Source organism: Pan paniscus, chromosome 9, assembly GCF_029289425.2.
Source record: "Pan paniscus chromosome 9, NHGRI_mPanPan1-v2.0_pri, whole genome shotgun sequence".
NCBI lineage: Eukaryota > Metazoa > Chordata > Mammalia > Primates > Hominidae > Pan > Pan paniscus.
In genome coordinates, this window is record NC_073258.2 from 15811593 (window position 1) to 15825471 (window position 13879).

At 43.2% G+C, this 13879-nt stretch overlaps 1 protein-coding gene across 16 annotated transcripts in view; it reads left to right on the forward strand.

The window, feature by feature from the left end:
- The window catches only part of BMAL1 (basic helix-loop-helix ARNT like 1), a 109440-nt gene extending 95561 nt beyond the window's left edge, over positions 1-13879 (forward strand). For 10 of the 16 annotated variants that reach the window (XM_034932178.3, XM_034932170.3, XM_055094136.2 and 7 more), the window contains 7 exons: positions 732-838; positions 2250-2400; positions 3277-3365; positions 4959-5082; positions 7788-7881; positions 12307-12409; positions 13209-13879. In XM_034932178.3, coding sequence (XP_034788069.1) covers positions 732-838; positions 2250-2400; positions 3277-3365; positions 4959-5082; positions 7788-7881; positions 12307-12409; positions 13209-13369 — 829 coding nt within the window. In that variant the 3' untranslated portion in view covers positions 13370-13879. The remainder of the gene's footprint in view (positions 1-731; positions 839-2249; positions 2401-3276; positions 3366-4958; positions 5083-7787; positions 7882-12306; positions 12410-13208) is intronic. The other 6 variants (XM_034932184.4, XM_034932188.4, XM_055094138.2 and 3 more) reach the window with 1 other exon arrangement.

Sequence of the window (13879 nt, forward strand, 5' to 3'; positions counted from 1 at the left end):
CTTGCACTGAGGTTTAGATTTATACCACATTTTAATCTAATTAATGTGGTTCCTTTTTTAAAGACAGATCTCAGTCTGTCACCTAGGCTAGAGTGCAGTGGCGAGATCTTGGCTTACTGCAGCCTTGACCTCCCGGGCTCAAGCAGTCCTCCCACCTCAGCCTCCCAGGTAGCTGTGACCATAGGCGTGTGCCACCATACCCAGCTCATTTTTCTGTGTTTTTGGTAAAGACAGGGTTTCACCATGTTGCCCAAGCTAATCTTGAACTCCTGAACTCAGACAATCTGCCCAACTCGGCCTCCCAAAGTGCTGGGATGACAGGCATGGTAAAGACAGGGTTTCACCATGTTGCCCAAGCTAATCTTGAACTCCTGAGCTCAGACAATCTGCCCAACTCGGCCTCCCAAAGTGCTGGGATGACAGGCATGAACCACCATGCCCGACTGGTTGCAATTTTTAAAGCCCCCTCAGATTTGATTTCTTGTGATAATAGTCCCTTTACAAAGGCTTTGCTCTGTTTCCCTCTATTTTTATAGCCTTGATTAAATTCAGATGCCTGAAAAAAAGAGAGAAAGATCCACACAGTGAGCCCTCTGAAAATCCATCCAGCTCTTTTGCCTGCAGCTTTGACCTTGCTCTCATAGGCTGTAGCAGGGTTTATCCATTGCAAAGTTGCAATTAATCATCTGAATGGCTTTTTCTTCTTTAAATATTCCTTTATTCCCTTTTAGGGCAACAGCTATTTTGGCATATTTACCACAAGAACTTCTAGGCACATCGTGTTATGAATATTTTCACCAAGATGACATAGGACATCTTGCAGAATGTCATAGGCAAGGTAAGCTAGGATGTATGAAAGATCTTAAGTTTAAAGTGTCTCCTTGCTTCTAGACTAGTCAACATGACCTTCCAGGGAAATCTGTCCACTGAGGATGTAGAGTTAGCCAGCCTAGGACTCTTCAGGTCAGAACATCTGTGTGAAGAGGAAGCTGATACCTGCAGGCACTGTTTATCCCCCTTGTAGTTGCCCTGTGCTGACTGCATGGCAGTTTCTGAAAGACATCTCTTGTTCAGAGGGTTTTCCCAGACCCTGTAAAGATTTAGTATGGCCCAGACTGATCTGATTCTCTTTTCCATTCAAGCCTGCACTACCTCCTGTGTTTTCTGTCTTGACTAATGCTGTGGCTTCATGTGCAGCCTCCTGAGAGAGACCAACACTGACCCCTTCTTTCACTGTGTCTCCACCAGATCCTGTTCATTCACCTCAGACATGCATTTCCAAAAGTCTACTTTTTACCACCTCTGCCATCACCCTGGTTCAGGCCCTCGTGCCTACTTAGAGACCTGTGATAGACTTCTCAGGGTTTCTCTGATCCCTCTCACCCCCAGTTCATCTTCCATAGTTATCCCATTTATCCCCAGATAGATTGAGCCTGATAACATCAGCCTGCTTAAAAACCTCCTGCTTTAGACTCAAGCCCAAATGCTTTTGACAGGCAATCAAATGTGAGACCTTCCACCTTCTGGCCCCAGCCCACCTCCTCAGTTTCAGTCCCCATCCCTGCCTGCAGAGGCCTGTGCTCCAGGCACACTGACCTCACTGGCCCCTCCCCAACCAGACCCTGCTGCTCCTCAGGCACTGCTGGGTTCTTCCCTCCCTCCTTCTCTTGGCAAACTCGTGTTCATCCCTCAAGGCTCTGATCTCTTCTCCCTGTATAGCCTTCCCTCACTACTCTTCTTGAGGGCAGGATACAAGAGCCTGTCTCCTCTTGTATCTCCAGTGCCTGGCACATGAGAAGGGCTCATTACATGTTACATGAAAGAATGAGGTTGAATAGGTGAGTAGCCTCCGTTGATTTGGATGTTCTTAGAAATGAAATAAGTTCTATATTGCCCTTGGGCTTTGTGATTGAGATAAAGCATGACATTTTGGACAGTGCCTTCTCATTTGCTGGTGGTCATGTTAGAGCTGATTCCAGTTAGATGTATAACATGCAGTCAGTAATTCCCTAGAGCCTCAATTTTACAGACTATGGAAAATTGTGACAGCTTCACAAATGAATTGAAAGGCTCTGAGTTAGACCCTCAGAAACAACCTATTTCCTGAGTGTTGACCACTGCAGTTTCCTTGGCTTACTAAAGAGCGATGTCGTTGGAGCTCAAGTACCTTTAATATTTTGTATTGGATGTCCTGTTTAATACTCTGGTCTGAGAAAACAACAATGTCCATGTTTTCTTTACATTTTCAGTTTTACAGACAAGAGAAAAAATTACAACTAATTGCTATAAATTTAAAATCAAAGATGGTTCTTTTATCACACTACGGAGTCGATGGTTCAGTTTCATGAACCCTTGGACCAAGGAAGTAGAATATATTGTCTCAACTAACACTGTTGTTTTGTAAGTACTTTTCCTATATCTGAAGCTCCCCTTGCTTCAAAGAGATGCCTAGGGTTCCTCATCTGGGAAATGGGGTGCAGGCAACATCCAGTATCACATCCTTTAATGCCATCTTGCTAATACCTGTGAAGCCTCAGGACTGGCAGAAGCTAGAAAGGATTGTTAACAAAGGACAAGCTTCAGGACTTGTACCATGCAGGCCCTGGTTTATGAAACTGCTCCAGGAAATAGCAACATTTCCTTCCAGATAAAGCAGCTAACCTTTGAATTCCACAGGCCCTGCACCCTAGGCATCCACTTGTGCTGCTGTGGAGGAAGGGGTTGGCAATCTATGAAAGGCTTATTCAGGCACTAGCTCACACTGGCCTTGGCTGAGGATGGGGAGGTCTCCATACCTGTCAGGCAGGGGGCCCAAGCACTGGCAGCTGGAATGCCATCTCAAAAGGCTGCTACCTGCTAGATGAGCAGAGGGAGGTGAAGGAGCCTCTCTTTGGCCAGGCCTGCTCCCCACTTTTCCTTCCCCATAGTGTCCAAAACCCCACCTATGGTAAGAGCTGTGTGAGGGGCCGGGGCTAGGTGCACTGCAGGCTGACAGGAGGAGGTGCTGTAGTGATGGCAGTAGGTTACTGCAGCCACCACCTCTGCTGAACTGTGTCCCACACATATTAGGAAGGCCTAAGCAGGCAGTGGGGCCAAAGGCCAGGATGCTATCCATTATATTATCAAACAGTGAGACCTGTTTACCCACTCAGACAGACACTTCATTTTCTGGCCTGTCCAGGTCCAGAGTGGACACCGGACACCTTGGCCAAGTTGAAAGGTGCACAGTTCTGAGCAGGCCTGACTCACGTTTCCTTATTGCTGGGATGTTCACAGAGCCAACGTCCTGGAAGGCGGGGACCCAACCTTCCCACAGCTCACAGCATCCCCCCACAGCATGGACAGCATGCTGCCCTCTGGAGAAGGTAACTATGTGCTGCTGGGGCCCTGGGGCTTGCCCGTGGGAAGGTGCTTGTGGTCAAATATCCTCCCCTAAAGTATTCAGGGTCCCCTCCATTCATATTCTGTGGAACAAGGGAGGCCTCGAGGGGATGATGTGCGGATTTCCCCATGAATGCAGAGGACACTGTCATGTCACTTTCTCTGTTGAGCCGGAATACTAGGAGCTCACTGCTGCACTTCCCAAAGCTGCTGGCCCCTGGAAGCCCTTGAGCTCGCAAACTCCCTACTCCCCTTGTGCTTTCCTCCTGTGTTGGCTAGTGGCCATGATGTGAAGTGCTCTTTCGTGACTGTCACTGACTCCTGTGGTTGGCAGGAAGGTGTCTTTCGGCACCAGGGTGTGTACCATACCCACTGGGCTCCCTTCTCAGGCTCAGCCTTGGCCCTGCCCCTGCTGTCCACGCTGGACTCATCCTTCCTGGGACCATCCCCACATGCATGGCTGCAGCCCCCATCGATGACTCCCACATCCACATCTCCTGGCCCAGTCTCTCTCCCGAGCTCCAGATCTGTCTCTCCAAATGCCTCATAGACAGAACCACCTGGAGTCTCAGAGGCACCTGAAATTCAGAATATCCTAAGCTGATTTTCTGCACTCCCCTACCTGATTGGTTGTTTAAGCCAGAAACCTGGCTGTTGTCTCTCCCCCATTATATCTAAACACGGAGTCCTGAACCTTCTATCTCTTAAACTTCGTCACCACTATTGCTATTTCACCCTCCTCATCTGCTGCCTGGATTATTGCAAATCACTTCGCAACTCTAGTCCCCCTCTCCCTACCCCATCCTCCATTGTAGTTCATTCTCCCTGCCATGGACTTTCTAATAACCCAGTTCTCATTTGTGCCTTTTCTGTGTATCGTCCTTTGGTACTCCTCATTCCCTTGTGGAAACTGTCCAAATTCGTTAGTACGGCATCCAAGAGGCCCCTCATGATCGGATTGGTACCTGCTGCCCCAGTTTCATCTATCATGCTCTCATCATCATTTATGATGAATTCCTTGGAGGAGTCTCCCAAGTTTTAACCTGCCTCAGTGCTCCTGCACGTGTTGGTTGCTGTGCCTGGAATGCTTTCTCCTCCTTACCTCTCTGCCAAGCTAATTCATATTCATCTCTCAAGACTCAGCTCGGGGTTAACTTGCTCCAGAAGCTGCACCTGGCCCCAGATGAGTTGGTTGCCTCGTGCTTGCCTGTCAAACTTACAACATTTTGCTTTAGCCATTGTTCATCTTGTTGGTTTTCCTGTTAAACTGTGAGCTCCTTGAGGGCAGGGACTTGTCTCTGTAACCCTGGCACATACAGTGGTCTTCAATAAACGTTTTTTTTCAGTGCATGAAGGGAAAGAATTAGATGCTGTATGAAGGGGAAAAACTGGCCTCAGATCCTAGAAGGAAACTTGAGCCTTTCCCTGCTGGAATGCCTTTTCCTGACAAGCTGTAGCCCTAAAGTCCCTCAAGGCACAACTCTGATGTTGAACTGCAAGTGGATCATGGGATAAACTGGTTTTACTTTAATACATAATAGTATTTCTTCCTCAGTTTTCCCCTTTCCTACTCTCAGATTCCTTTGTTGTAGGTGGCCCAAAGAGGACCCATCCCACTGTTCCAGGGATTCCAGGGGGAACCCGGGCTGGGGCAGGAAAAATAGGCCGAATGATTGCTGAGGAAATCATGGAAATCCACAGGCAAGTAACACCTTCTAGTTCCTCTGTTAAACCAGTGGTTCTCAACCCAGGGAAATTTTTTCCCCCAGGCAATATTTTGCAATGTCAGGAGACATTTTTGGTCTTCACAACTGGGTGGGAGGTTGCTACTTAAACATCCTGTGGATAGAGACCAGGGATGCTGCTTGTTAAACATCCTACAGTAAACAGGACAGTTCCCCCCTCCCCACCCAACAAAGAATTATCCAATCCAAAATGTCAGTAGTGCCTAGATTAAGAAATCCTGCCTTAAATAAAGAAGCTAAACCAAAATAGCCCAGAGCTAAAGAGAATTCTTGAGAAGACTTAACTTTCTTATGGCTCAAGGAGCTTCTCAGTGCGGATAGATGTACCTTTACTTTACAGGAATGCAGGAGTAGAGATGTGAACTATCAGAGTGATCTGGACCTTAACAAAACATTCACTTTTTTTCAATCAAAGAGCTGCCCAGGATTAGTACTAGAAACCAGGTAGATCAGCTAGTTATTACTAGCTGTCTTGGGAGAGACTTCCTTTCCATATGAAAGAGGAGCTTAGAAGCAGTCCACCTGGGTCTGAGTCCTGGGCCTCTCTACCTGGCTATGCTGAGACTTACTTAACCTCTTGCTCTCTGTTGATTTAAACCATAAAAAGAAAGCACTATTTCCCAAGAATTGTGTTAGGATTGTGAGGGCACTCAGGAAAGTTCCAGGAACACAGCCTGACATATAGTGAGTGCTTAAAAATTAATTAAATCTGTCTTTAAGAGCAGTTGAGAGGGAAGCAGTTATCATAAGTCTGTCCAAATTTGGGGAATAGAGAAGGTGGTAACCAGATTCTTCAGAACGAAACTTAATGTAACATAAGAAAAGGAAGAAAACACTGCTGCCACTGGATTCTCTCAGGAGAATTAGAGGCTGGCCTGTTTTCCAATTGGCCATAAAGGGGCTGTTATCCCCCTATAGGTAACACAGCTCTTTCCAACCCCACAGGATTAGTGGGTGTGACTTCTGCATCAGGAAGGAGACATGAGGGTAGTGTGCAGTGTAATCAGGTTCAAACCCTATACTTTGCATTTGCATACCCTGTATTTTGCTTGAGACCATCCAAGAACAGTATCAAACAGTCCTTGACCTCAAGAATTTTAAAATCTTTTATAAGTCTATTTTCTTTATGATAACAGGAAAAAGGGAGGGTGCATGGGCCAAAGCAAGCAAAGGAGGAAAGATTTGAACTTGGCCTTAGCCAGGGTTTGCAATGAGAGTGGATGTTCCCTCTAGAAAAGCCAGGGCTATTCTTGAGTGGGCATGTGAGTGGCAAATTCAGGGTCAAGAAACAAGCTACCTAACTGGGCAGGCTTTGTGTAGGAAGGAGACACAGAGCTATGATAGGCGAGTAAGAAACACAAGAAATGATATTGTGCAGTTTGGAAGAAACCTGTAAGACCCCATTTGTTGTAGGATGCTGAACAAGCATCCAAAGTCTTGTGTTACGCTTTGTGGAAGTTGCATTGGAATAGGGAGAGATGAAGGTGGGCATGTTTGACAGCTCAGGAATGAGGCCTTAACCTACAGAGATGACACTGCCAAAAGAGAAATCAATCATCTAAGGTCTAGCGTTTGAAGATGAAATCAGGAATGATGAAACATCAATTCCAAGATGAGAAACCTGGGAAAATAGTGGTTTCATAGACATAAGTAGAGAAAGGTGGGGGACACTCAGCAATTTTTCCGTAAGCAATTAGCAGCCGTTTGTGCATGCTGAGAATACATGATATGTAGTTGTAAACTGCCGTTAAGAAGCTTATAATCCAGAAAGAAAACTTGTTCACTCACAAATCTAGAGAACTAGGCAGTACAAGAACCAAAAGACTTCTGGGTGGTGGAGGAGTGGTCTCTGGGTCACCCAAAAGCTACATTCATCCATGTAGGAGCTGAGAGTCCTGTGGTTACACAACTGCCATCACACTCTCCCTAAACTGTAGCTGCAATGCCAAGTGATGGATTCTTTCCTGAGGTCCTTCAGCCTGACAAGTATTTAGGTGGATTTACAGTTCTAAGTCTTCCCTTCTATAAATCTTCTGAGAGAGATGCTAGATAAGAAAGGCCTGGACCCATTTTTCATCAACCACTGCCTTCGAAGGCTGCTTTTACTGTCACTACTACTAGGCTACCTTTTAGACCCTGGTGCCCTCCATGTCCTAAGAGTATTCACTAGCTAAACAGTGTTTGTGGAGAAGGGGACAAATTGTTTTCTGTGGATCAAAGATGGAGGTTGATCTTAGAAGTTCTCCTCCAATTCACCTGGATTCTGTGAGGAAATAAAACTGGCCACTTACTTGAAATTCACCAACTGAATGCAAACTCCAATCCAAGGGCTTTGTCAGTGAGATGCTTGACTCTAGGGACTGCATTCTAGATCAGGTGCCTGTAGAACAAATCCAGCTTGTCATCTGTTTTTGTAAATAAAGTTTTATTGGAACACAGCCACACTGATTCGTATCTGTGGCTGCTTTCAAGCTGCGGAGGCAGAGTTGAGCATTTGTGACAGACACCATATGGCCTAGAGAGCCTACTATCTGGCCCTTACAGAAAAAGCTTGCCAAACCCTAATCTAGATCTTCATCCCCTTTCTCACCTTTACCCCTTAACAAAGCACATACACTCCACTGAAAAAAGAAAAGGCAGTGTAATTCTCTTTTCTGACAGGATAAGAGGGTCATCGCCTTCTAGCTGTGGCTCCAGCCCATTGAACATCACGAGTACGCCTCCCCCTGATGCCTCTTCTCCAGGAGGCAAGAAGGTAAGACTGATGATTCTTAGCCTAAGCTAGAGAACCTCTTGCCCAAGATCTGAAATGTTGGGGGTGGGAGTATGGAATTGCAACTGCGATTGCTGAAACAATTTGGACTACTTCCTCCTTGAAGTAAATGCATCTGTGTGAGGCTGGATACAAAGCATACTGGTAGGGCTAGGGAGGCTTGCTGACATCCTCAGAGGCTTTCTTCCATGTGAGTGGAAGAAGGGAGAAAGAATAAGGAATGGGGAACTGTCAGTTCATTTAATTGAGGGAGCAATTCAAGAGTTCCCATGAGGGAAAGATTATTGAGTACCTCACATAGAAAAGTTTCTCATTCTCTGCCAGGAGTTTTCAAGGGAGAAAATATTGTCTAGGGCAGGCAATGGAAACAGCAATGCCACCAGCAGTGCTTTGGAAATCAAGCCATGCTTTATAGCTGCAGGATACTTGGGGATCTGCTGCCTGGGGGTTCCTTTGGTGTGACAGCATTGGATCCAAGCAGTGGATCAATCACCAGCCCTCATGAAGAGCTTGCTATAAGACTACACTTTAAATAGGTTTAGGAACCAGTCATTTGTTTTCATCTTTGCCGGAGAACTTATAAGCCTAGGCCCATCTTAATCGTAAATTATAAATCTGTTTATATTGCCTGATGCCAGTAGAGCTTAGGACAGTTTAAAGGCCATGATTTTGGACACAATGGCTTCCTTTCCCCATCTCCTAAAACAGAGAGAGAGAATATTAGGAATTTCCACAGGCAGGACTCCTAGGGCACAAACCATCAAAAGCAGGGCAAGGATTTTCAAAACTGAGCTCCTCGGAGGTTTGTTCAGGTTACCAAGAGCTGTGGTGTTACCAGGTGGGATGGGCGTGGGGATAGTTGCTAAGGAGAAGAGGGTAAGAGCAGAAATCCTGCTTCTACAAGGGCAGCAATACTTCTTTTTTATATAGGAATCTTCTGCAAACATTTCTATTTGAAAAAGCGTTTTGCTCCCCCAAAAAAAGGTTGAAAGTTAACAAATTAATGGGTAAGACTACAAAGTAAGAAAGACCTGGGTTCGAAGCTTGGCCTTGCCATGTGCTAGTTATGTGAACTTGTACAACTTTCAAGCCCTAGTTTTCTTTATAATGGAGCTAATACTGGTTAGGGTAGCCAGCATCTTTGCACATGAGGTCCTACTGTGAGATAATATATGTGAAAGTGCTTGGCCCAAAATACCACTGACAGATGAAGTCTGAGCTTGGTGTCCTGTGCCCCTGCCCCCCTGCCCACAACACACACACTGCTTGCCAGCTGTCTTCTTAGCTGTTCTTCTGTTATACCTCCAGGTCCTTCCTGCATATTGGATCCACCATCTTCTTAGGGTGGTCTTCCAGTCTCTGCTTCTTAAGTTAACTTTTAGGCACTTGACTTGACTCCTGGTATTACCAAGGATTCCACTTCTTGGTTTTGAAAGGTTATCAGTCCAGTATAGGCTTAAATATTATTCAAAGAACTTTCATATACATTGTCTCATCTCACCTTCACAACATTATAGTGACAAGATCCAGGCTCCTCAGCGTTCGTTTTATAAGTATGGCCCCCAGGCTACGATCCTGGGCTCATGGCTTCCAATTCTTTTCACATCAACAACTACCAGAAATCAAAAGCTGTGCTCTGCATCATAAAGCCCCAGCTATTTTTGAGGCACTTATGAAAATTCTCCCTTTTCTTTGAGAAGAATGGATTATAAAATGGATCTGTGAGAAGAAATTTGGATGTGTTCTCACGAGATGAGTCCTGGGCAGCAGGACTTATAAGAAAAGCAGCTTAAACAAGATAGTTAAAACTGACAGCAGTATTAAATGGTGCACCATACCCAGCCCTTTCCAGTCACTTTCAAATTTGGAAGGTCCAAAAATGAACCATTTAGCCTGCAGTTGTTTGTCAGGATCAAGCTAAAAAGGAAGCCTAAGTGAGCCTCCATAGGTCGCAGGAGAGTACAGACATCCAGAAGCATTAAGGAAAATTCAGATAAAGCAGCAGTTCTACAAATGTCATCTGCAGTCTTTTTCCAGAAAGAGAGGGGGCACAAGATCCTTTTAAGGGTCTGCAAGGTTAAAGCTATTTTCTTAAAAACATTAAAACGTTAATTTTTTCCCTGTATTGATAATGTGCACTATTCATACTAAAAGCACCGTTGGGTAAAATTGCTGGCATTTTACAAAAATCAGACAAGTGGCACCAAACTATACTAGTAGTGATTGTATTCTTCACCACCACACACTCACAGTAAAAAAATAGTTTAAAGCCAGTTTCATTTAAGATTGTCCATCATGGCTAGGTGCAGTGGCTCACCCCTGTAATCTCAGCACTCTGGGAAGCTGAGGCAGGCAAACTGCTTGAGTCCAGCAGTTCCAGGCAAGTCTGGGCAACATAGAGAAATCCCATCTCTACTGAAAAATACAAAAAAAAATTATCCAGGTGTGGTGGTGTACCTGTAATCCCAGCTACTCCGGGGACTGAGGTGGGAGAATCACCTGAGCCCAGGAGGTTGAGGCTGCAGTGAGGTGAGATTGTGCCACTGTACTCCAGCCTGGGCAACCAGAGTGAGACCCTATCAAGGAGGGAAGGAGGAAAGGAAGGAAGGGAGGGAGGGAGGGAAAATGTCCATCATTACTTTTATAAAATTCTCAAGCACACATCTTTTTAATGCTCTGTGACAAAATGAGAAGTACACAGAACTTGTGCTGCATACCAAAGTATGATGTTTGTCTCAAAAACTACTTGTGTGATTAAGTTGTGAGTTGAACTAGCTACTATTTTCATTGGACACCATTTTTATTGTGTATGGTCATTTGGTTTTGGGTATTTAGAATACTTTTTTTTTGGAAATGAATGAAGTGAACCTGTCACTTTAAGGAAAATGACTGACATTTGTTGCCAATGATAAAATCTGAGCTTTCAAGCAAAAATTGGAATTTTTAGAAAACTTGTCTCTGCTACTTTGACCTTGAGATCTTCCTAAAACTTAAAAAATGTTGTTGATGAGATAGGGAGTATTAATAATAGTGATATTTTGATGCTCTATAATGAAATGTGTCAATATATAGAAGATCTGCGTAACTCAGTGAACCAGTATTTTGTAACTAAACAATGCAAGGTATTTCAAAATCATGTAAGGGTAAAAGATCCATCCTAAGTGCCAAGATATAAAGAGTACAAAACATTCATTGATATAGTTTCAGATTCCACATTGCAACTCTCCTTTAAGAAACTTTTACGTGTCAAGTTTTGAAGTGGTATCAAAAAATACAATTATTTGAAAAGTCTATTAAAATATGCCTCCCTTTTCCAACTACTTATCTGTGGGAGGTTGGATTTCCTTCATATACTTGAATCACAAGACGTATCTAAATAGACTGAATGGAAAAACATATATGAGAATCCAGTTGAAAATTATTAAGCCAGACATTAGATTTGCAAAAATGTAAGATAATACTCTGCCTGGTAATTTTTTGTTACTGTTTTAGAAAATAGTTATTTTTCATTAAAATACTATTCATTATTTATGTTAACATGTAGCGGGTTTATTACATTTAAGAAATCTATTAATTTCAAATACAGTAAATATTGATAAATACAGCCTACATAAGCAAAAGTTCTTTGGAGTCCTCAATGATTTTTTTAAGAGCGTAAAAGGGTCCCTAGACCAAAACGTTGCTGTGGAAATAAAGTAAGTTATAATGCCACCTGCTGGCAAGGCCTGAAATCACTGCTGCTCCTGAAAGCAGCAGCTACCAAACTGTTTCCTCACGTATATCCAGATAGGTCTCAAAGAATGCTCTTCTTTGAGACTCAGCCAGGGGAAGGCAGCTGGGGTGAGTGGGGGAGATTTTGAGACAGAGTTCTCTTACTGAGTAGTAGTAATAATCCTCCCCAGTAGCCTGTCTTAACTTGAACCACAGGTTACTGAAGTTGGCACCTGTAGTATAAGAGATTTACTTCTAACTGTTTTCTTCATTTGACTCCTTAGAGCTGTGTCTCTTCACAGCTTGTTAACTCCACTTTTTCTTCTTCAGAAATATCTGTCACTATAAGATGTTTTATTCCCTTATAGGGGAAATGTCTAGCTGGGCTCATTGAAGTTTAGGCATTGGTCCTAAAGAAATATGTGGGCATCATGATTCCAGGCAGTTGAATGCTCTTGGGATTTTATTCAGCCTTTAAGTTGCCTCTGTGGGCTCACTAAAATGAAGAGAAAAGAATAGTTTGGGGGAGAGGTTTTTTCTTACTCTGACCATGTCTGTTTAACAGTTCCTTGTTTGAAATCATCCAATAGAAAACTGAAGCCATTTGAAGCTTCTCCCCACCCCACGCTTCATTTTCCTTTTGGCATTGCTCATAATACTGATTCAAACTTCACACTTCCCTCCTTTTGTTTGTAGATTTTAAATGGAGGGACTCCAGACATTCCTTCCAGTGGCCTACTATCAGGCCAGGCTCAGGAGAACCCAGGTTATCCATATTCTGATAGTTCTTCTATTCTTGGTAAGTGGCATCATTATTCGTTTCCATTGCAATGAGCTTGCAAAACATCTTACATAAAGTCAATTTTAAGAACTGAACTGTGTGAAACAAGCTAATCCTAGATAAATTTGATAGGAACAGAATAAAAGTTTAAAATTTGTTTAAATCTCTAAAAAGTTGACCAGTATTTGAGTTTTGGTGGAGGTCCAAGTTTGTGCCTGGAACTCAAGAGGAGGCTACAGCTACCTAGACATAGGCTTTCTCCCATGTGGGGCATAATCTCTTCAGAGAGAAGGCTAATGAAGGTTCAGAGATAATGCCTAGAAGGGTGATTAGTAAGCATATCAGAAGGTATTAAAAGTCATTAAGTGAAGAGTTTGCTTTTCCCATCACATCCATCTTTTTCTCCACTTGGCTTTCTAGATCTGTTTTTTTCCTAAACTCTCCCTTCCTATTTGCCTTTCTTTTTGTAACTCCTCTTAACTGGTTACATCAGATTATTAAAATAAGCTCGACTCAAATATTTTTAACATTTACTAAATTTTAAGCACTTTGTACTTATTTCTAAAATGATCATTTGATTCCTTAGAGCTGTGTCTCTTCACAACGTAACCCCACTTATTTCTTACGTATTTTTAAAAAATGGGTTATTTCCTCTGAAAAACAGCAATATAAAAAAAGATAGCCATGCAGCCCAAAAAGCAGCATCTCACCCTACCATTAAATGTAACTTTATTAAAAATGTGCTTAGGAATTGCTTACTTAATCTGAAGATGCTTTAAAAAAGAAATCACTGACCAGTCTTTATCTCCTCCCACAGGTGAGAACCCCCACATAGGTATAGACATGATTGACAACGACCAAGGATCAAGTAGTCCCAGTAATGATGAGGCAGCAATGGCTGTCATCATGAGCCTCTTGGAAGCAGATGCTGGACTGGGTGGCCCTGTTGACTTTAGTGACTTGCCATGGCCGCTGTAAACACTACATGTTGCTTTGGCAACAGCTATAGTATCAAAGTGCATTACTGGTGGAGTTTTACAGTCTGTGAAGCTTACTGGATAAGGAGAGAATAGCTTTTATGTACTGACTTCATAAAAGCCATCTCAGAGCCATTGATACAAGTCAATCTTACTATATGTAACTTCAGACAAAGTGGAACTAAGCCTGCTCCAGTGTTTCCTCATCATTGATTATTGGGCTAGCTGTGGATAGCTTGCATTAATTGTATATTTTGGATTCTGTTTGTGTTGAATTTTTTAATCATTGTGCACAGAAGCATCATTGGTAGCTTTTATATGCAAATGGTCATTTCAGATGTATGGTGTTTTTACACTACAAAGAAGTCCCCCATGTGGATATTTCTTATACTAATTGTATCATAAAGCCGTTTATTCTTCCTTGTAAGAATCCTTTACTATAAATATGGGTTAAAGTATAATGTACTAGACAGTTAAATATTTTTAATAAATGTTTCCCTTGTTCTATAAA